General features: G+C 38.8%; 1 protein-coding gene across 1 annotated transcript; it reads right to left on the bottom strand.

Annotated features, from left to right (window-relative positions):
- Positions 1-21838: 21838 nt before the first annotated feature.
- Positions 21839-22375, bottom strand: LOC120297847 (translocon-associated protein subunit delta-like). Its single transcript, XM_039320953.1, has one exon. It carries the CDS (start codon positions 22358-22360, stop codon positions 21839-21841), a length of 522 nt encoding a protein of 173 aa, XP_039176887.1. The 5' UTR covers positions 22361-22375.
- Between the last annotated feature and the right edge of the window lie 1302 nt (positions 22376-23677).

The following is a 23677-nucleotide window of genomic DNA, read 5'->3' as shown; positions in this document are numbered from 1 at the left end:
ATTTTGTTTTTTAAATTTTCTGAGCAATCAATTTCATCCACAGCTGCTTTTACCTGAGGATATGATGTACTTTAAAATATTTTTTTTTAATGTGGCTGTAAAATATTTTTTTAATGTGGCTGTTTTTTCAGCATTTTTCTCTTAATATGCCCTCTTGAATTTATGGATAAGCCTTGCTGAAATAATATCAGCACTGAATGTGCAAAGTTAAGTAATTTTTCATACAAAAGTCCTCATTTTTCCCCACCTTCTTCTGCAGAAGTGATCAAAGGAAAAAGAGGAGCTGGCTGAAGAGCTGTCTTTCTCCAAGATGATTTCTTACAAATCACTTCATAAAACTAGTTCTAGATCTTAGAGCAAGGAGGCCAAAAATGAAAATCCCCAACTGAGAAATCAGACTCCCCCACTGAACATTATGAGAGACCCCAGTGGCCACTCCCACTGGGGGGACTTTTCCTTCAGAGATCCCTACCTTCCTGAATGGAGATGGTTCCTCCTGCACAAGGAATACAGTCGTAGCAGCAAGGGATCTCCCCTTCCCGAGGCATCTTGACCAATCCTGGATGACAGCTCTCCACACACTTGGATTCAGGGAGGGACTAAATAAAAATAGAAGGAACATCAAGGACAATGTGCAGGAAATGTGTTGGGTATATCCTTGTTACCTCTGCTGAGAGCCATCTGATGGCTCTGTCTAAGAGACCTAGTCTTTGTTCAACAGAGAGGAGTTATTATAGTACCATCTGCAGAGCCCTGGCAGGAATTGTACAGATGGAAATATGATCATCAAGCAAAGGGGTTTGAAACATCTGTAAGTCAAGAACAAGAACATCTGGCAATGGCTGAGGCAGACACGTCCCTATTTCACTGGAGTATCAGAAAGGGAGGCAGAGCAACAGAATTAGTCCTGCAAAATAATATCATTAAAGTCAATCTTCAAGAGACTGTTTGTTTGTTTGTTTGTTTGTTTGGCCTTTCTCTGGGGTTGAAAAGAACTGGGGAAAAAGAATTTCCTTCACCTGGTTGAGCCATTTGGGGAGCATCATTGCATCCTGGTCAATGGTAAACATGACTTCTGGTGATCCTTGCCTTGCTAGGCTCCCAAATTTTGCCCGGACAACTGACTTATTGGAAAACTGGACTGAACCTATGATGTCAAGATCAGCAGCCAGTTCTCCACTCTCATCCAAATATAATCCATCCAAGGAGTTATTATAAAACTTGAAAAGGTTTTGCAGGAAACATTGAAGCTAAAATAACAGAGGGAAGATAAACAAGTACAGGAATACTGATAGGATAGTTCTGCACATCTGTGCAATCCCACATCTGTAGTTACATAGTAATCTACCCCTGTAGCTTACTTAAAAGTTTTATAATTGTAACAATTGACTACAGCTCTGATAAAAGTGTTAATGTTTGTGTTTCCATCTGGTTTTGATCACAGCATGTGGTAAAGAAAATGATATCAAACAGAAAGTTATGTTGTTCACTTACGAAATGAAAAAGTGTGAGACATGAGGGTTGTTTAATATTAAGGAATGGAGTAATTGATGGATACATGAAGAAAAAATGTTAAATCTTGAATGATGTGACTAAAATGCACATCAGAAGGTAGGATTATCTTTATATGGAAATGAAAATCCTGGTAGTGAACATGGAAGAACTAGAGATGAGCTTTGGGAGAAATGTGCAAAATATTGCATTTTCAGGAGAACGAAGTGAGCAGTTATAGGATATTCATACTTACAAAATTCCTAAGAAGTTGACAGTTCTATATATCCTGGTAGAATATTTACAAACTTTCAGATTCCCACTATCAAACATTGTCATACTGAGGGATTGAGGAAACATGTCTTCTCTATTGTTGCCCTGACTCTATGAAAAAGCATCCCACTAGAGATATGGATGGCATCCCTTCTCCTGGGAATCCAGAAAGCATTTTAGACCCATTTCAGTAAATACCTTGTCATAATTTGACAAGGATTCTGCTGAACTGAATCCTCAAAGTCTTGTGCTGTGGGAAAATTCAATAGCTGCACTAGCGGAGTACATTAAATCAATCAATAAAAGTAAGGAAATACATTGATTCATAAAATTCATGGCTTTTGTTATCTTGCTGGGATCAGACATAAAGGCTTGTGTAGTAGAGAAAGTGGTGTGTGGCTGAAATGAAACTGCTTAAGATAAAATCTTAAAGGAGATTGACTCATAAAGTTCATGAACTTCATTATCTGTACATTAATGCTCAAATCATGGGGGGAAAAGAAGATGAACTTGAATTCCTAGTTCCCAGACAAACACAATTTAATAGGTAGAACAGAGATCTTTTTGAATGACACCCCTCCCCCCACTGGCTAAAAATATATCAGTGGAATGATACCATTTATCTAAAACAAAATGAAGAAAAACAAAAGAAGGAAGAGGTACACTGAATGTTGAAATTACCCAAAACACACAGAAGTCCAAGTGAATGAACTTAGTCTTACTGTAGAGGACTGAAAATATGGAGTGATATATTACTATGGAAAAAAAAGCATGGAATTAGTCCAGGATTATAGAGAGGGTATTAGAAAAGCTAAATCTCTGAATAAAAGAATGAATTTCATATACTAGATAAATTTACATTTAAAATATTAGAAAAGAATGGAACCATAAGATTATGCAAAGGGAATACCTGCAATGGTTTCAACTCCTGAGCAGTCAACTGATCTTTTTCACCATTCATTTTCCTCTTGGATCTGGGTGAATATGCGGCATTCAAGGCTCTGGCCACACTCCAGATGGAGCGATAAATGATGTAACTGTCCATAGACAGGATTTCTTCAATCTCTTCTTGGGGCAGAGCTTTTGAGTTCTCTTCCTCTGAGCACCTTGTCCATCCTTTCATGGACAAGCCATGCTTGGAATAGGAACAATGAAACACTTTGTCGATAAAGTCTTTGATAGAGTTGAGAATAGAATGAAAATCACCATGTTTGGCATTTCTGCCTGTCTGGATCAAGAAGGAAATATAGCCATAGATGGATGGATAAATCCGTGACATATGCTGTAAATCTAAAGTAATATCCCACATAGCTGAAGTGATCCAGACCTTTCCAATTGTGTCTTTTATGCAGAACTCAATTATCTGATGTATAATGGTTATTCCCACTACAAAGGTATCAATCTCTCCAGAGTAAACAAAGACATTGACTTGTGGCCACTTGCAAAATTGAGAAGTATCAATTGTTATTGCATAGGCAGCCACAGGGATGCTTTGGGATAGAACAACACAAATGCCATTCCTGACAAGCAAAGGGGTCAAATTTCTGATGAACATCTCCCCACCATCAGAGTCTGGTGCAACCAGACCAACCAATGTCCACCTAAAATGCTGGAGCAGTTTGATAATTGTGGGGTACTGAGCTCCTTCTTTGGGGACCACTTGGTAGAAAAAAGGGAAGACAATTTTATCACTCAGATCCTGTGAAATAAAAGTATAGCTGATCTGAAAAAGAAAAGATACTTGAGCTATATGTTGAGTCAAATCCAAGCCAAGATATTACCAACTGAAATCTATGGTAAAAAAATGTGGTTTTTATATGATAGAAAAATTTCTTGGAAGACTATTTTCAGGAGACAGTTTCTATGGTTAGTCTACTTATAGGTTGGACCTCTTCTCACTGGAACTTGAGTGGGAGATGTTTCTTCTTCAAATGGGAGGAACATGACTAGAATAGTGTTTTAAATCTGGCTGTTTTAATCCTTTGTTCTCTGTGTGAATCCAGAGCTACTCCAATTGTAATAAGCCTAATATTTCCATGATCATTACCTGCCCTTGAAGTTCAAGGAGGATTCAGAGTAGATTTAGCCCACAAAAACGCACACACTCAAACACACATACAAACCTGTGGAATTTTATAAATCTCCAGCATATTTGTTATCTGGATGGCAATGTCAGTGTTGGACCCATCAAAAACAACTAACAGCCTATTATGCCTTCCACATCTGTAGTTTGGAATATTTGCTTCTCCGGTGGAAAGCAAATCCAGCAAAGCATCCAAAGTCACGGTTCTGCTGAAATAATTGTCATGGAGGTTGTAGCCGAGGGAGATGTTGGGGAACAACTGGAGATCCTGATTGATCTCCTGGATGGCAAAAAGGAAGGAGAGAATTTTCCAGGGAAACATGGATAGTTTGCTGAAAATATATACATTTCATACCATTGATGAAAATAATCTCATTTTTATATCTCCTTAAATACATAGGGGGGGTTTAGTCACTCTAAATCTAACAAAAATAACCAGCTAACATGTCAAACTTCATGTCTGCATATACAATAGTCAATAATTAGCTGTACAATTTAACCTTCTCACCATCATCATTTGCTCAATAGCCTATATAAAATAGCTTTCTGAGCAATATCTATGCAATCAAGCGAAGTAGTGAAAAGCACAATAAAAATAAAAAGTATTTGTACATGGCTCAAAAATTACCTTATAATGCAGGGGGGAAAACATTGTAATAGAGCTGTTTAAAATCAGAAAAAGAACTATATAATCCTGGATGTTCAGTCCTAGAACATCCTTCCATGAGCACCCAGACACACCCAGAAGCTGAATAGGTTCTCTGATGAAGAGGAGGAGGAGGAAGTAGAGTCAGGAGCATCCAGGGGTGATAGTCCTTGAGGATGTGATACCAGGATGGTTGAAGTCAATGACTTCAGTTTGGCTGAAGGGGATCCAGCAAGCCCCAAAGACTCCTTGCCTGCACCCACTGATTGCTTCTCAGACCCTGAACTTCACACCCACTTTGTCCAAAGCGAAGATTTAATGGCAGAGAACTGAGCTCCAAGGACCAGAGAGAGTGGCCAAAAGGAAGCCCAGCAAAAGAGCTGACTCTATGGTCAACGCACCTCAATTATGTATCAGGGTAGAGGCTCAATTTGGTTAGTTCTTGGCCTACTCCCTAGGTGAAACCTGAGAGCAACTTCTCAAGCCTCAGCATTGCTGCATTTAGCTTACTGTGTCCTTCTTCCAACCACGGATTCCATCTCAGCAAGTCTTCTGTCTCCTCTATACACATATCTTGAATCTGTTGCTTGATTATTGGATTCGTGTCTCAACCCAATTCCAGCCTGCTCACTATACATGACCTCTAAGTTCCCTCCTTGGCCAAAAAGGAGAGTGGAAAATATCTAAAAGTTCAATTTATATTTACATTGTAGAGTGAAAAAGAGCTTCTTTGATAGGTGGTCATCCAGACTTTGCTGAGATGCTTCCAGGGAGAGAAGTCACCAACTTTGGTGAATTCCAAAGCTGTCCTAATGGTTACACCTCCTTCTCCCTTGAAATGTCCACCCCTTGCTCTTAGTCCTGCAAGACTGGCTATCAGATATTGGGCTGCTATCACATATCTCTATTTCAGAAGAAAGAGAAGTCATTTTCAAATTTTCCCTATAGAATTTAGTTTCCACTTTAACTCTTACCATTTAATGATCTGTCATGGGATGTGTGTGGAGGAGACCCACTCTGCTACTTCAGTTAAGAGGACAGGAAAGCAAGTGGGTGTCTCCTTCATATTTCAGAAGTGATCTCAAAATTTAGAAGACTATGCAGGGGCTGATGCCTTTTTATAGGTATACCCCAGACTTTTATCCCCCAAAATAACTGATCTTGAAAACCTGATCTAAGAGGGAGCCTTTAAAGGTACACAGAAATAGAACTTTTATGGCTTTTTTGCCTCTTATACTGATGTCAAGAAGAGCTATGTTTTTCAGTGTTCTCTCTGGAGCCTTGTAAGCCTTGCTTCGTAAATTCCACCCCTAACACAAGAAGACAGCAATGGATGAAAGATGGCAATAAAACTGGGGCTGCCTAGAAACCTGGATATTAGCAAAGATCAGCAGAAAAGCAATTTCACTGTACCTGCGGTGACTTACCGATGAAACTTTATAGAGGGGCTCCTGCTGAAATTGTATGGGAGGAAGGTTGCTTTCGTTACACCAATGACCCCACCCAGAAAAAGGTCTCCCGGCTTGTAATAATTCAGTGGGTCAACTTCATTCCTCTTCAGATGCAGAGGGCATTTCAAAGTGTGTTTCCTATCAGCTGCATGAGGAAGCAGCATGAGAAGGAGAAGCAGGAGGACCATTTATCTGCCTTAGTTAATCCTCTGCCTTGCGGCGTTTTTCTTTTTTCAAATCATGCCAGAAGCAAAAAAAACCAGCACCTTGGTTTCAAGGATTGGAGAGTCTCCCTATTTTCCTATGTCAAATGGGGTCCTGTGAATGAATCGTGTCCAAAGGAGAGGGGGGCAATTCATTGGCACAGATCATGCTTGCTCTCCAACACTCATTGTGGTTCTATAGGCATATAGCTTTTTCATCCAGCAATGAGCTCTCTTTTTTGGGGGGGCTGATGTTTACATCCATAACTCTCTTTGGGGGCCGTTCCTTGAGGTCTGGCACAAGGGAATGAGCAAAAAACTATGATTATGATAATGTGAAGGAGGAGGAGAAACTTCATTGTGAACTTTGTGGAACTCCATATTCCTTAGGAAGTCTCAGACATGGCTTCAGATTTTAAGATGGGCTGTAGACTAAAACAGAATAGTTTGGCCAACTTCTTAGAATCATACTGTCATGGTTCCTATAGATGAAACTCTTCAAAAGAACTTTGAGGCATTGTTTACCTTAAAGAATCTTTTATTCGAGAAACAAAGTATCAGCACTACATAGTTGAAACCAGAAACTAAATTCCCCTCCCCTGGATACAAAGTAACAAAGTGCAATTCCCTCCTCCAGTAAACAGTCATAAATCACATTCCCCAATTAGCTTGAAGCGCGGGCTTTCTCCTCAGCTCTCCAGCCTGCCAAAACACTATCAGCTCTGAGCCCAATGTCCTTTGGTTCCCACAACTAAATTATTATTGTTATGACTAGCTGGATTCTCAGCCCTATTCCCCCTCCCAGCAGCAACTAATTCTAAAAGCAATAGAGAAAATGGCTGCATTTTCATCTGTTGTCAAAGCAAGAACATCCGATGTTAGCAGCATTGACATCCGGCCCCCTTACAAAAAGGACAAATCCTGTAATACAAACAAAATCATAGGTTAAGGGTTGCCTTTAGGTTTGTTAGGGTGTTTCTTATAGAATTTATTAATGAGTCTGTCATCTTTTACATTGCTAGATTTCACCCAGGTGGCTTCAGACAATGGATACCCTTACTTTTGCACTAAGTACTGCAATTTCCCTTTAAAAATTCTAGAATCAAGAATATGCATCACTTCATAGTGAGTCTGTCTGGCTACTACAAGAGGTCCAGGTGCCTTCTTAGGGGGACATCTTAAGGGTGTCACACTGAAACCATGCCTACCCCATTGCCAGCAATGGGGAAAAAGTCCCGATACATCACGACACGTCACGTTGCAAGTTTGACATGCCTGATTTAAAGTGTGGCTGTTTGGTGTGGGTTTGTTTTTTGTTTTTAGCAAGAAATGAAAACACTAGGATAAGAGGTTTGGGGTCATTAATGTATTTTTCAACAGCCCAGATGTTTGGTTAAAAAAAGTGCTAATTGACCTCAGAAGCTGAATTGGTCTACAATTGGCTGTTTTTCTTTTTTTTTAATTTTAATTTTTAACCAACAAAACAAAACAAAGCAAAACATAACACACATACACACATAGTATATACTCCTCTCCCTTCTTTTTAACAGCGATTACATAACGGTAATCTTCTATTATTTACATTTCCCCCCTTATTCTTCTTTAGAATATTTGTCCTTATTGCCCTGTTGTTTCTTATTTACATTTTTCTTCCTTCATATTCTACTTTTTACTAAGAATAATTCATATTATTATACATTATTATACACATATTTTCACTTTTGACCTTTCCATATTTATTCTTCTCTATTGTTTCTAGTCTCCAACCAGTCATACCACTTGTTCCATGTTATATTTATTTATTTATTTATTTATTTATGAGATTTATATACCGCTTTAAGTGCAAGCACTCTCTAAGCGGTGTACACCAGTAAGCAATGTGTATATATATATATATATTTACATTGTCCCCAACAATCTGGGTCCTCATTTTACCTACCTCGGAAGGATGGAAGGCTGAGTCAACCTTGAGCTGGTGAGATTTGAATCGCTGACCTGCTGAACACAGTCAGCTAAAGTGGCCTGCAGTACTGCACTCTGACTGCTGCGCCACCTCGGCTCTTATATTTATATAGTACTCTGTGTCTTCCTTTTCTTTTATCTCTTTTGTTTTTCTGTTCTGTTTTTCTTTTCTATTTTTATACAAGGGTACATGGATAGCTAATTCCAATCATCCAGAATCTTAGCTTTATCATAATTCAGGAAAATGGGGGAATTTAGATTTCAGAGGCCTGATGGCATCTTGCTCATTCCCAGGGCATCCCCACTTTTAAATGGGCCTATCGGTGGGTGACTTCATCACTCATCAATAGAATGGACACCATCTGATGGAAGCCCTCCCTGACCTGGGTTGCAGCTGTATCTAGACAGAGTATATGTTGGAATATTCATGAGGAGGAAGAGTCATGTGGTAACTCAGTCAGCCAATGGGATGAAAGTGCTACTGAGTCTGTGCAAAAAGAGTATTGAGTTAGGAGCTGGATTTCCAGTCTCAAGGTTTGTCTCTGGTCTGTCTCTGAAAGAAGTTTTCATTAAGCTATGTTGCTGTAAAGAGGAATGGTATTGTAAATATTTTTATATAAATATAAAGTTATTTGAATCAGCTAAATGCAGTCAACTGTGAGAGCTTCTGATTTATTTTTCACCAATAGAGAAATTAAAATTCTCTGACAATATATTTCCAAAACTCAAATGGGATTTCTACCAGAGGAGGGAAAAAATCAACTTACTCCAAGAATTGGCAGCCTTAGTTAATTGCTGCCATGTTGGCCTTTTGTGCCTGATATTTGTTTTCCTTTGAAAAGGTTTTGCCATTTTTGTTTTTCTCTTTTATCTGACATAGTGCAATGAACTGTATCTCCAGCTCATAGACTGCAAAGGCTGCTAGTAATACCTTTATGGCTGTAAAATGAGTGTTTGTTTGTTTATAAAACTTATTAACTATACTTCATTGTTTTAAAATTTTTATTGACTGCTATTTCCAAGACAAATTTCTATTTCTCTTTTTACAATTTGTAAGCTGTCCCAAATTCTCTCATTGGGGGGATGTGAGGCACATATATTTAATAAATAAATCAATATAAATATTGATTTATTTGTATATAATGTGCTACTAACTATTATTGTATTTTGTTTTGTAGGACTAGGGCGGTTTCTGGAGGGGCAGCATGTCATGGCTGCCTCTCTCCTATTCAAGCTTCATGAGCACAGCCTGACATTAGCAACTGGGGGAGGGAAAGAGTGAAATGTAAGGAGGAAGTGGGGGGGGGATGGAAGTCCAGCTGAGCTGCCCACATTGGGAGAATCTTCAGTCAACCAAGGTCAGCCATCAGTATGCAGAGCTGGGAACCAAGAGCCTGTTTCCTAGACATTATACAAGCACCTACTTGGATATTTACAGATAACAGGGGATGGCAGGGTGGGGGGGGGAAGAGAAATTTGCTTTGTATTGTTTGCATGAGAAACCCTCAGATTCAGCTTCGCTACTTCTGTAATCACTTAATGTTCAGTAAAGTATACTGTTGGCAAAAACAATGGGCCAGGAGTCTTTCTTTGCTAAATGACTGAGTGAAACGGTTGATTAAATGGCTCACAGCAACAGTAAAAAAAAAGGAGGAGGAACAGAGGGGAGTGTTGTCCTTCCTGGTTCCTGCTAGATGTCAACATTTGAGAGAAGAGACAGCATGGTGGAACAGGTGGATACTTTCAGGGAGGGGGAGATATACAACTTGTTTCTGTCTCATGTAGAGCTTTAAAGGTGATAACCAGCACCTTGAATTACACCTACAAGTTTTCACAACAATCACATAATATAGATTAACCAAGGGAAGCCCAAAACTGCACACCTCACTGCATTCTGGACCAGTTCAAATTTTCAGATGGTTTTCAAAGAGACCCCCCATATAGAGCACTTTGCACTAATCCAGCATCTGGGGCAGACCAATCAAATCAGCACTGTTTCCCTGCACTGAACTGAAAGGAACCCAGAGCAATCTGTCCATGGCAGGAGACTGATATTTATGTCTCCATGGCAGATCATGTCTCAGTTACCCTGAGACAAAAAAAAACAGGTCTAGGTGAATCCTAACAAACTACAGATGACAAAAGCCACCGCTCTTCCTGTATCCTGGGCTCTAACCTTGGGTACAACCACAAACTGGATTAAGCACATTGTTGACAGAGAAGGGGATTACTACTCTCTGGGCTCAATCAGGCTTCAGTGAGACATGGAAAATAACATCATGGATGAGAGTAGCCTTGTTACACATCAACTTGACATTTTAAAAAAATGACTAGAATCCAGAGCCACCAAGGATCTGATAGCCAGGCAATTACAGTAGAAGCCCATGGATGTGCATTGGGACCACTTCCAAATACTGGACCTGATGTCCTCAGGTGTGGGCCACTCTCTGCCCATCAGCATCAAATGGTCCTGCCTATCTCCTAAAATCCATCTTCTCATTCAAACTTCCAGTTCTGCTTTTGAGGTAAATATATCAATGTGCCCACTCTCAAAATAAGAAAAATAATCCCTTCAACAACCAACTCATCTACACAGGAATACAGAGACTCCCAATTAAACCTTCCAAGCATTCGGAGGTCTCGTGGGGTGGGGGTGGAATCACACAAAGCCTCAGAGGTGGAAATGTTAAAGGTGTCCCACCCTACTAAGTACATCCACATAACCAAAAGAGGGGGCCACCAAGTCTTCCAAACCAGTACTCAGTGGATATGGCAAACAAATCAGGTTGCACCATCCCCCCCGCTGTGGGCGCAGCTACCATCTCAGTTGCAGATCTCACAGCCCTCTGTTTATTTAATAAAGTAAGAAACTTCAAAATGTAAAGGATAGCTGTGTTTTACGTGAATACAGAAGGAAAATATGCAGAGTCTATTGGAACAAGAAAAGAAAAACTTCTATCCACTTTATAACTTTCTCCCTATTTACTCAATGATACAGTCCAGTTGTGGCTGTTACTTATCTGTCTCTGCTCTGATCCAAACATTCACACAGTATTTCTAGACATAATAGGAAAATGGAATTTCAATTCAGGCACCAGCGATTTCAAAATCAGCTCCAACACAATCTCACACTTGGCTACAACATCCATGACAACTATTTGAACATGCTTGGCACTTCAGATGCTTTGCTGGACATGCTGTCTACTGGAGAAGCCAATGTTCCCAACTACAGCTGTGGAAGAAAAGAGAACCTTTTGGCACTTCTGGATGGAGCTAAAATGGACATCTCCCTGCAAATGTCAAGCGTGTCATTGAGATAAATATTTTAGCTCATTAAATAGGCTTAAGTTAAAGTTTTTTTCTCTCAGCTTGAAGAAAAAAAAAGGAAATTGATCTCTCAGAATTGGGTCTTCTGCGAGTCCCTTGGACTGCAAAGCGTTCAAACCGGTCAGTCCTAGAAGAGATCAACCCCGACTGCTCTTTAGAAGGCCAGATCCTGAAGTTGAAACTCAAGTACTTTGGCCACCTAATGAGAAGAAAGGACTCACTGGAGAAGGGCCTAATGCTGGGAAAGATGGAGGGCAATAGAAGAAGGGGACGACAGAGAATGAGATGGCTGGATGGAGTCACTGAAGCAGTAGGCGTGAACTTAAATGGACTCCAGAAGATGGTAGAGGACAGGAAGACCTGGAGGAACATTGTCCATGGGGTCGCGACAGGTCGGACATGACTTCGCAATTAACAACAACAAGGGGACCCCATTTCTTAGCCCCAAAGAGGCAGTGGCTTCTTTACAACAAAGAAGATTTCTAATAATAAGATTTATTAAACATGTTTCCAGCCTGCCCCAAACTTTGTAGGTTCTAGATAGGGAACCACAAGGCAGACCTATAAATGTGAAACACAATACAAGCCATAATCATTTGATTCATTTCATTTTCCTTGTTTAACTTCATTTAGTATTACTGATAATAAATAAACTAACAAACAAATTTGCCCAGATATAATTGTGCATGATTCTGTTTGTGTGTGATTCTGCCTGAAGCTATTAAGTAAAAAGACATTATTGAATTTTAAATAAATAACAAGAAAAAGATTAAACAAAAATAAACATAATTCTTGGAAATGAGAAACTGAAACCCCAATGAAGAGGAAGGAGGTCAGAAAGGAGAATAACAGGGAGATGAGGAGGATATATGAGAGGTCCCAGTTGTTGCCCTTGACCAGTGGAGTTTCTAAGTGTTTTATAAAGATTGCTAAGATAAGAACTGTGGCTAAAGACAAGAAGAGGGCAAAGGAAGCCAGGATCATCCCCAGAAGTCCTCTATATGATAAAAATGTCATGACTTTGGGGATGCATTGATCCCTTTTCTTGTTTGGATGCTGATTCTCTGGACATTTGGTGCATGTTTTTGCATCTGTAGATAAGAGAGATTAGAGAAATATGATTTATCCACCTTGTATAATGTGGGCCTTTTATCTTTCTGTCTACCTTCTCCACCATTATCATCTCTTCCAAAAATGCATCATGTACAATTGGTATTTTTTTTATTTTTTTATTTTTTTCCGAGCAATCAGTTTCATCCACAGTTGCTTTTTCCTGAGAATCTAATGTACTTTAAAATATTCTTTTTTATGTGGCTGTGTTTTCAGCACTTTTCTCTTAATATGCCCTCCTGAATTTATGGACAAAACTTGCTGAAATAATACCAGCATTAAATATGCAAAGTTATGTCATTTTTCATACAAAGGTCCTCATTTTTCTTCTAACAACTCTGCAGTGGTGATCAAAGGAAAAAGAGAGTCCTGGTTGAAGAGCCGTCTTTCTCCCAGATAATTTATTTCAAATCAGTTCATAAAACTACATAATAATAATAATAATAATAATAATAATAATAATAATAATAATAACAACAACAACAACAATAATGTTGGAAGGGACCATGGAGGTCATCTAGTCCAAATGGTTGTCCAGTTTCTTCTTAAAAACTTCCAGTGTTGGAGCATTCACCGCTTCTGGAGGCAGGTTGTTCCACTGGTTAATTGTTCTCACTGTCAGGAAGTTTCTCCTTAGTTCTAGGATGCTTTTCTCCTTGATTAGTTTCCACCTGTTGCTTCTTGTCCTGCCTTCAGGCACTTTGGAAAATAGCTTGACACCCTCTTCTTTGTGGCAGCCCCTGAGATATTGGAACACTGCTATCATGTCCCCCCTCATCCTTCTCTTCATTAAACTAGACATGCCCAATTCCAGCAGCTGTTCCTTATATGCTTTAGCCTCCAGTTCCATATTCAAACGTATATTTAATCTTTAAATGTTCCATTTAATAAATCCAATTATCTAACCTTTTAGATCTATTCAAAACATATTTATCCTTTGAAGTTTTCTCAATTACACTTAAGTATCTAAAATATTTCCTTTATATAAACCATCCCAATATTTTTATATTTCTCATGTCAAAAAACAAAAGAAAAAAGAAAAAATACTATGTTACTTGAGGGGCTCATCCTTTTTATGGGAAGGTATCGCCCCTTCATATTCATTGAAAAACTTTTCCTTTCTTTCTCTCTTAATTTCTCTTATCATTGTTTTGTCTTTCAAGTTCTCATAGTTCTCCTGAGAGCTCTGTACTCCATTTTGTCAAATCTTTTTTCTTGTCTTCAGACTTATTTTGTGATCTTAGAGTATAAGTTATCTTTTCCATGTCCAATATTTCCTGCAAGTTTTTTTCCACCTGGGTTAAGTCATACTTCCTCCTGTTGTTAGGTTCCATGTTTAAATCTCTTTCCTCTGGTTTATGTTCAGTTGTCTGTATTATCTGCTCACTCTCTATTTTTATTTTATGAGAGGGTTTTTTGTTGTTGTAAAGTTAAATTGGAGATGTATTCATTTATATTTTCAAAGTTATTTTTAATTTCCTCGTGGTTTGAGATCATTGGAGGACCTGCAGTGCTCCTTCCAACTCTTTCATTCTGTTCTTTTATTCTGTTATTCTTTCTTTGATCATCTGTATCCATCCCATCAAGCCCAAAGAAAGGCCAGAATTATATGGGATTTCCTTCCACGGGCAGGGGGTTGGACTAAAAGAAGTCCATTCAAACCCTATTATTCTATGTTCTACCCAATAATAAGGTTCACAGGCTGTCACTTTTCTGCCTCTTAGTTGGCTCTTATCCAGCAACTGACATTTCCAGAACTGATGGGAAATGAAATTTCACTTCCAGCACAAGAAATTTTAAAACCAACTCCAATTTGGGACTGAAAAATGGGGATCTAGATCACAAACAGACCCTATCCTTAAGAATAATGCCTCCTTTACATTAGAAGACAGGCAGGATTAAAGTTGTGTCATCAACAGAGAGTAACAAAACTCCATAGTTCTGGGTGACTTTTCTCAGCTGTCTCTGGAGACAAGACACCACAATTAATTACAGCAGACGTCTATTACCTGGATGTTGAACTGTTTTCCTCCAGCATAACTTTCTGGACATGTCCTGACAGGAAGAACCACAACACCCTCAGGGGTGTATTTGTGATTTTTTAACCTACATGCTATTATGCAGTGGACTCCCTGCATGTGGAATCTTGGAAAAACTTCAGGATCCCCAGAGGAGAAATTATTTCTGACTGTAATTATCACCATTCTGGTCTTTGAGACCTATTCTGCTACAATGACTGCCTTTGATGTAAGCAACAAGAAAGGGATCATGCATCAGAAAAGGATAAATGCCACAGGTCACGATTTGTGTGGCACAAGTTTCAGGAACAGCCAGAGACTGTGCTCTTGAATGTACTTTTTTCTCCTTTCCAGGTGAAGATTGGTTTATCTTTGTCTGAATCTGAAAACTGAGGATTCTTTGAATTCATATAATTCTTGTTTAGAAATAGGAAGGTGATTCATTCAGTCCTATAAATTATGGATCTTCTGCTCCTAATGCTACTAGTGTCTCAGGCAATCTCTGAGAAACTTAGAAAGAAGTGCTTGCTGAATTTTGAGATCCGAGATGGGAAAAAACCATGGAACATTTACAGGCCAGGAGACCATCTCATTGGTATAGTCACCACTGAAACAACATCATCACTGAGAACATTGCTTTTCAACATGGCTCCTTCTAGTGAGTCTCGCTCGTAAGTTACTCAGAGTGGTGGAGTTGCATCCCCTCCATTTGCAGTTCTGATACTCTTCATTTCGCTTACTCCTATATTGCAGGACCTGTGTAATTTCTTGAATCTTTCTAGTTTTCATGACTTTCCTCTTTTGTCTTCTTTTGTGGAATAAACGCAAATACAACCATATGGCAAATAAAACCTGAAACAAGTCCAGATTATTTATGCATTCCTTTAGTTCCAATATCTCAGGGGCTGCCACAAACAAGAGGGAGTCAAGCTATTTTCCAAAGCACCTGAAGGCAGGACAAGAAGCAACGGGTGGAAACTAATCAAGGAAAGAAGCAACCTAGAACTAAGGAGAAACTTCCTGACAGTGAGAACAATTAATCAGTGGAACAGTCTGCCTCCAGAAGAAGTAAATGCTCCAACACTGGAAGTTTTTAAGAAGAGACAGGACAGCCATTTGTCCGAAATGGTGTAGGGTTTCCTGCCTGAGCAGGGGGTTGGACTAGATGACCTCCAAGGTCCCTTCCAATTTTACTTTACTACTATTACTTGGATATTGAGTCTGGTTTAAAGTAGTGATTGAAAGGGCTGCAGATGCCTCTGCCCAGCCTATTTCCCCATTTAAATAACTACTCATTGATATTCAAGGCCTGATCCTTGGAGGAATAGAGGATGACTTTTTTTTAGAGTTGCTTTTCTGTTTCACTTATGAAACATCCTCTTCATTTTATGGTAGTTCCACTTTAATGATTGAATGATTTTGAATACAAGTTACTGGGCAGATTAAAATGAGCACTGCTACAAATAATGGTGTGTTTGTGATTTTTAATCATGGTGGAGGACTATCTCTATCCCATCTTCGCAAAGCTCATAAAAATTACCTGCTGATGGGTGGCTATCATTTGCCTTTGGCTTTGGATCTGTATTGACTTAAAACTTAGCAAGCTTGTGGAGACAAAGAGGATTAAATTGTAAAAAAAAATAAGTATTGTTTCTGTTGATGATGATGATGTGAATAACATGAACATTTTTTTACAGTAGGACAAATTATTTTAAACAGCTGATCCTGATTTTTGCTATTCAGATGGTCAACAAGAATCCCCAGTTTCTGCACAATCTTACATTTGGCTACAGCATCCATGACAACTATGCCAGTGCTCTTAGCACTTCAGATGCCTTATTGGACATGCTTTCTACTGGAGAAGCCAATGTTCCCAACTACAGCTGTGGAAGGAAGGAAAACCTTTTGGTTCTTGTTGATGGAGCTAAGAGGGATATCTCCATCCAAATGTCAACATTAGTAGGCCCCTGCAAAGTCCCACAGGTTGGTGTGTGTATTTCTGTATCAGGCAAAATGAGTGGGGATGTGGTGAATGAGTGATAAATCTACCCATTTTTTTTGTCTATGGCATTCAAGAGCTGCTTTTTACCATGGCCCTTATAGGTTTTATGGCTATAGATTGGATAAACAATGGGAAGGGGGAAAATAAAGTAGTCATATCATCTTATGATACCATCCCCATTGCTTTGGGGTCTTCTGCTGCATACTTGGGAAGGCTCTGTGTTCAATCAAAAGGTTTTCTGCAAGAAACAAAAGTGCAATTTTGAAGGTAACTTTTGTACAAAATCTTAATCAAAATAATGATATTTTCCATGGTGAACAAATCCATGATTGATGAAAATAATCCCAATTATTACCTTACCTACATTTGATAAAATATATATAAAACTGATGGACTTGTTAGGACCTGAGTATTAACCACTTGATTAAAAAAAATCACAAGCACATAAGTCAACATGTATTCATGATCATAGAAGACTTGATGTATGTATATTTGTGTGTGTGTGTGTATGACCCATTATTCAATGGATGGTGTGGCTTAAATATATGCTAGCTTCCTCTTGAGTAGATTTGAGAGTGCAGTGTTTGCAGAATAACAAGCAGACATTTTAAAGAATTGATTCACTATTGAAAATTGCTTTGTTTTTAAATAAACAGTTACAAAAAGTGTCAATCAAGGAATATAAGAACATAGAACATAAAATAATAGAGTTGGAAGGGACATTGGAGGTCTTCTAGTCCAACCCCCTGTTCAAGCAGAAGACCTTATACCATTCCAGACAAGTGACTGTCCAGGGTCTTCTTAAAAGCCTTCAGTGATGGAGGATCCACAACTTCTGAAGGCAATCTATTCCATTGGTTGATTGCCCTCACCATTAGGAAATTTCTCAATAGTTCTAGGTTGCTTCTCTCCTTGATTAGTTTCCATCCATTGTTTCTTGTCTTGCCTTTTGGTGCTTTGGAGAATTTGACCCTCTTGTCTTTGTAGAAGCCCCTCAAATATTCAAGTGCTATCATGTCTCCCCTAGTCTTTCTTTTCATTAGACTAGACATACCCAATTCCTGTAACTGTTCTTTGTATGTTTTCACCTCCAGCCCCCTAATAATTCTTGTTGCTCTTCTCTGCACACTTTCCAGAGTCCCTAATAATTTGCTGCCTCTATACATAGATGCTAGTACAGCATCGTGGTCACCACGATGTAAAAAAGATGTTGAGACTCTAGAAAGAGTAAGAGAAGAGCAACAAAGATGATTAGGGGACTGGAGGCTAAAACATATAAGGAACGGTTGCTAGAATTGGGTATGTCTAGTTTAACGAAGAGAAGGACAAGGGGGGACATGATAGCAGTGTTCCAATATCTCAGGGGCTGCCATAAAGAAGAGGGAATTAAGCTATTTTCCAAAGCACCTGAAGGCAGGACAAGAAGCAACGGGTGGAAACTAATCAAGGAGAGAAGCAACCTAGAACTAAGGAGAAACTTCCTGACAGTGAGAACAATTAATCAGTGGAACAGCTTGCCTCCAGAAGCAGTAAATGCTCCAACACTGGAAGTTTTTAAGAAGAGACTGGACAGCCATTTGTCCGAAATGGTGTAGGGTTTCCTGCCCGAGCAGGGGGTTGGACTAGATGACCTCCAAGGTCCCTTCCAACTTTACTACTATTACTATTACTTTGTAGTAACACTTTGTTAATACAGCATTACTATTCTTAGTACGTACAACATAATGAGCTGTGGTGGAGCAGTGGTTAGACTTCAGTATTGCAGGCTATTTCTTCTGCCAATTGCCAGCAGTTTGGCAGTTCAGATCTCACCGGCTCAAGGTTGCCTCGGCCTTCCATCCTTCTGAGGTCGGTAAAATGAGGACCCAGATTGTTGGGAGCAATCTGCTGACTCTGTAAACCACTTAGAGAGGGCTGTAAAGCACTGTAAAGTGGTATATAAGTTTAAGTGCTGTTGCTATGTGACACAATACAGAGAGAAATATTATGGAGGAAATTGTTTGACCTTAAAACTGAACTCAGTAGTGGCTCTGATCAAAGCCCTTTCTAAAAACATTTCAATCCTGAGCTACAAATATTCTCCTCTATCAATTCTAAGGTTATCAACTCAAATTTATGGTCTTTGGAAATGACATCTTAGCCATAGATGGCCATTTGATGATTAGCCAATAGACTGAATTAACGTATTTTCTTATCTAAGTTTTCTCTGAGACTGGATCTAAGCTCCCTCTTCATCAAAAGTTCTGATTTAGAACAAGGCCATAAGCAAATTTGCTGCATTTTTTTTTTAAAAAAACTATAATATTCCAGCTTATTTACCTCAATGTATTACAGTTTATAATGTCAAGGTTACCCAAATGTTCTTATATAGAGCTGACATTTAGTACTTAAAATATGTCACTTCTAGCACAACAACAATGACAAAAAAATGACAGCATCTGAGGTGGATAAAAGGATGTCAATTGCTGCCCTCAGACCTATATGCTTTGTTCTTTGTCTAAAATTAGGAATATATATATATATTGTAGTCTAAAATTAAATCTATGGAATATGAGAGAATCCCAAAATTCTGTCTTTTGGAACAAAACAACATTTTAATCAAAAATCTCTTGGATTTTTTATCTGACAAATTGTATCAGGAACTTCAGTATTCCTGTCTTTTGTGCGAGAATGAGCTAAAAAGTTTGCTGCATAAGGAATCCAGGATATCATAGTGGAGAAAGATATGGCCATTCTGAATAAATCTGCTCCATTGAAATGGATGAGGTACTACAAGTAGATCTTCTAAACTTCCAAGAATTTCCCTACAAAAATACACAAATGTGTTAGGATGGTATTTACTCTAGCAATAGTTGAGCAGTTAGCTATGGAAGCAACAGCAATATTTGAGCAGTTAGCTATGGAAGCAACAGTTGAGCAATGAGAAGTTATGGAAGATTTAACTAAATCCCGTATACAGAAGATGTTTGTATTTGCAGAGCTCCAGAGATAGAAGAAATAACATACTTAATATTCCAATGTCAATTGTATAAAGAAGAAAGAGATAAGTATCTTAGATGTATAACAGACCAATGGCTTATTGTGATCCTTATAGTAAATATATATATATATATATCATATGTTGTCAGAATTAAATATATATATATATAATAGATAATTTATTTGGACAATAAAGTTTAGTTAAGATGTGCTTATATGGGTCTCATTGTGGTAAACTGGAGGAGTGTAACAGTAATATGATTTGCATTCTTTATTCTTTTTAACATGTTTTTTATTTTATCTTTTATCAAAGCATTCTTCATTGCTTTTTTCAGATCAGTGACGCAATTGTTTCAGAGGCTTTGAATGATAAAATAGATTTTCCCTTTTTCCATCGGATCCTCCCCCCAAAAGGGATCACATATCCAGCAATTGTCCAAGTTCTTCTCCATTTTAAATGGACCTTGATTGGTCTCTTTACTTCAGATACAGAAGAGGGAGAGAAGTTCATGAGGACTTTTACTCCTATGCTTGTCAGGAATGGAATTTGTGTGGTTATATCACAACGATTCTCAGCAACCGGACATACAGAACCCCTCAGGGATGCCGTCTCTAAGTGGAGACAAGTCAATGTTTTTGTGAACTACATAGAATCTGTTAATGTTTGGGACAGAATTCATACTGTCCAGTTAACATTTGAAAGTGTGCCAGGACCCATTGAAGGGAAAGTATGGATGTGGAAAGCATTGATTATTTGGTTTTGGCACGGTGGGACCTTTGCAAATATGTCCATAGTATTTGGAGTTTTGCTTTTCAAGAAAATAAAAGGCCAGAAGATGATCTCCTTGGAACCAAACTCTATGTGAAATTGGAAAATTGGTATTTTCGCTGTTCTTTTTCAAAGCACATTTTTTCTGTCAAAGGTAGGAAAAGATGTACCCAGAAAGCCCTATTGGAGCCTATAGAGGAAAGTAGAAAGATATGGATCCCTTTTCACCTTCATTTACACAGTGTTATTAAGACTCTGGCCTATGCCTTGAAAGCTGCATATTCTTCCAGATCTGGGAGGAGAAGCAAGAAGGGCCAAGAGGGGTTGGGGACTCCAAGGCTGCAGCCATGGCAGGTATGTAGGCCCTACCAAGATCCATGAAACTCCAAAGGAGAGGGAGAGGAACCTCCTCAACCTCCTTGTGCTATAAAAGGCCAATAAGTTGGCCAATCTGACTACTAAGGGAATAATGTTATGGGGATGGAGGACAAGCTGAACACTGGCAAGACCAAATGGCTTTATGTGCATGGCTGTTCAGGATTGAGTAATTTAGCATCTTTAGTTCTGGATCAGGTTGCACTACCCCTGAGAGATCTAGTCCCCAACTTTGGGGTTCTCCTGGATTCATGGCTTTAATGCTTTTAATTCTGCTTGAGTTCAGTCCACTGTTCCAGCTGTGTTTCTCGTGACTGGAATTGCTGAGGTGCTAATTGCTTTGATGTCATTTCCTCCACTGAGTTTGGACTTTAAGATCTTCTTCACCTCTAATCCTTTTCTTGACTTCAGTGTGCTTGATGATATCAGTTTGAAGGATACTCCAGGTATTTGTAGTGATCATCTTCATCCTGACTTTTGAGGTTATTCCCGTAGAGCATATTGATTCCTTCACTTTTTACTATTTTTTTTTCTGTTTGATGGAAAGCATGGGATAGTTGTTTAGTCCAAACTCCATTGCAATTTATTTTAATTATTTATTTTATTTTAAATGATTTATTGTTAATGTATCTTAATTATTATTTTTTATTAATTTATTTTTTTTATAGAGATGATGGATATATCTCAAGAATGTTTAAACTCGGTTATTGGTAATTGACCACTGTCTCCTCTGGAAGTTGGTTCCAAGCCTCCTCTACTCTTTCTGTGCTTTCTAACATTACTTTCAAACTTTCCTCCTGTCAGTTTGACATCATGTCCCCATGTTCTTGATTTTGGCTTAATATTGAAAATACTGCCTTCTAGAACCTTATTCACACCTTTAATATATTTAAAGATTTTGATCATGTTCCCACTTTCCATTCTGTCCTCCAAGCTGTACATATTCAGCTTTTCCTGATTTGTTTTGTCCCTCAGACTTTACACCATTTTTCTCTGCCCATCTCTGGATTTGCTCAATCTTATCAATACCTTTTTAAAGCCAGGTTTTCAGAATTAGGCACACTATTCCAAATGGGGTCTGACTAAATCTCTATATATTGGGATTAGGACCCCTCCCCTTTTTTGGTATAGAAAGTTTATTGAAGTGCTTTATGTTTGGATGTTACTCTTAGCAGTGAATGTTATATAATATACCAGAATACCAATGAATGCTGCCAATGCCTCCGTGGAAACCCATGGACCATTCCAGGCACCCTGATGATCCACACTGACTGTAAAAAGAGGTTTGATCTCCAAGACATCCTCATTGTTGCGCTGAGCCTTGTGCAAGATACTATAGGACTCCTCATCAAAAAACTTCACCTCATAGGTGCCTGAGCGAGCCAGCTTATGTTCCATGCTCCAAGAAACCTGATAGCAACCAACATCCTGACCCCGTGTAACAGGGAATTGCTTGCCATTGACATCTGCATAGAGGGCCACATTTTGTGCTTCATTTTTACAGGTGAGGGAGATCTCAACAAAAAAGATGGTTTCAGAAGAAATAACAGCATCTGAGGTAGTATAATAGGATGGGGAGATAACTGGTTCTGTGCATGTTTCACCTCGCACCCCACTCAGCACCAACAACGCAGACACCAACCATGGCAGCACTAACTCGGCCCCCACCATCACCAGACAGGGAAAGCGGATTAGGACCCCTTTTTCCTGCTGGTGCACCCTCTAGGGATTTTGGGGAATATTATTTACCTTCACAGGTACTTGACCATATTATTTCTTCATTTTGCAGTCATCTGCTATGAGCACACAACTTTTGCTCAGAGGCACACTTCTTATGCACCCCCCTCTCTATTTTGCTCATGTGGGTGCACACTTCTTATGCACCCCCCTCTCTATTTTGCTCATGTGCCCACCTCATACGATTATTTTTGTGGGGAAAATAAAAATAAGAGAATCTGTTGGATATCTTAGCGCTGTGGGAAGAATTCAGAGAAAGAAATATTTTGGGAAATATTAAAAAGGCAGAATATATTTCCCTAAAGGAATAATGGAGAAGTTCTTTTAAAAGGCAGAAACTTCTCCACACATACCTTCAGCCAGACAACTCAGCAGAAACCAGCTTTTAAAAATGTAGATGTAATAATCCGTTCAGGAAGGTTGGAGCCCTCCAGCTAGAAGCTGAAGAAATCAGGAAGATTTCAAACTGTAAGACAGGACATAATAGGATTAACCCACAGATGCCAAAGGGGCACACTCAAACTCAGGTCAAAGTACATGACACAGGAAAGACAAAGCCTCAAACAGGAACAGGAAACAACTCCAAACAAAAGCCCAAGAGGGTATAAAAACCCACTCCCTACTACACATGCTTACTCTTTTCTTCCAGAGCCATCTTTCTGTCTGGCTCTCCTCTTCAATAAACTACAACCTTCTTTCTAAAGCAGTTGCCATGTTGTTTATTCCCAGCTTGGGCTGGACCCTGAAGAAGACTTTTCCTTCAACAGCACCCTTAAATTATTTGTAAAAATAATAAAGGTTCATATAAAAATGAACTTGGAGGACAAGGGCAGAAGATGCTAAGTAGGGAATAATCAGATAAGATATAGGAGCCAGCAGTCGCATAACAGACAGCAAAGAAACTCGGAAAGGATCCTCCATAATTTCTCAGACTGTAAAAATAGTTGATGAGAGATTTGTACTATAAGACTTGCAAGCTTTTCTCAATGTCCTTTTACAATAATATAGAATTAGCTCATGTGGTCACGTTTCCCATCTGGTCTTTTCGGGAGAAGATTAGCCTGACATTTTTCTTCTTGTGAATACCATGCTTTCTGATAATCACCCTGTTTTTTCCAAGAAGTTTATGGATAATTTTTGTTTCTTTGTTCAATTTATTTGTGGTGTGTTCTAAAATGTTCCTTTTAATAGACAAATTTGATCAATTATATTTTGTCAATACATATTTTTTTCAATTGATGAATTTATCTG

This window comes from Crotalus tigris, unplaced genomic scaffold (assembly GCF_016545835.1).
Source record: "Crotalus tigris isolate CLP2741 ecotype Arizona unplaced genomic scaffold, ASM1654583v1 scf7180000023714.847513, whole genome shotgun sequence".
NCBI lineage: Eukaryota > Metazoa > Chordata > Lepidosauria > Squamata > Viperidae > Crotalus > Crotalus tigris.
Note: the sequence above shows the minus strand (reverse complement) of the source record. Positions and strands in the feature narration are given on the sequence as shown.

Excerpts from the sequence above, each read along its gene's own strand:
- LOC120297847 (XM_039320953.1), bottom strand. The coding sequence starts at position 22,360 with ATGGTGGGGGCCGAGTTAGTGCTGCCATGGTTGGTGTCTGCGTTGTTG.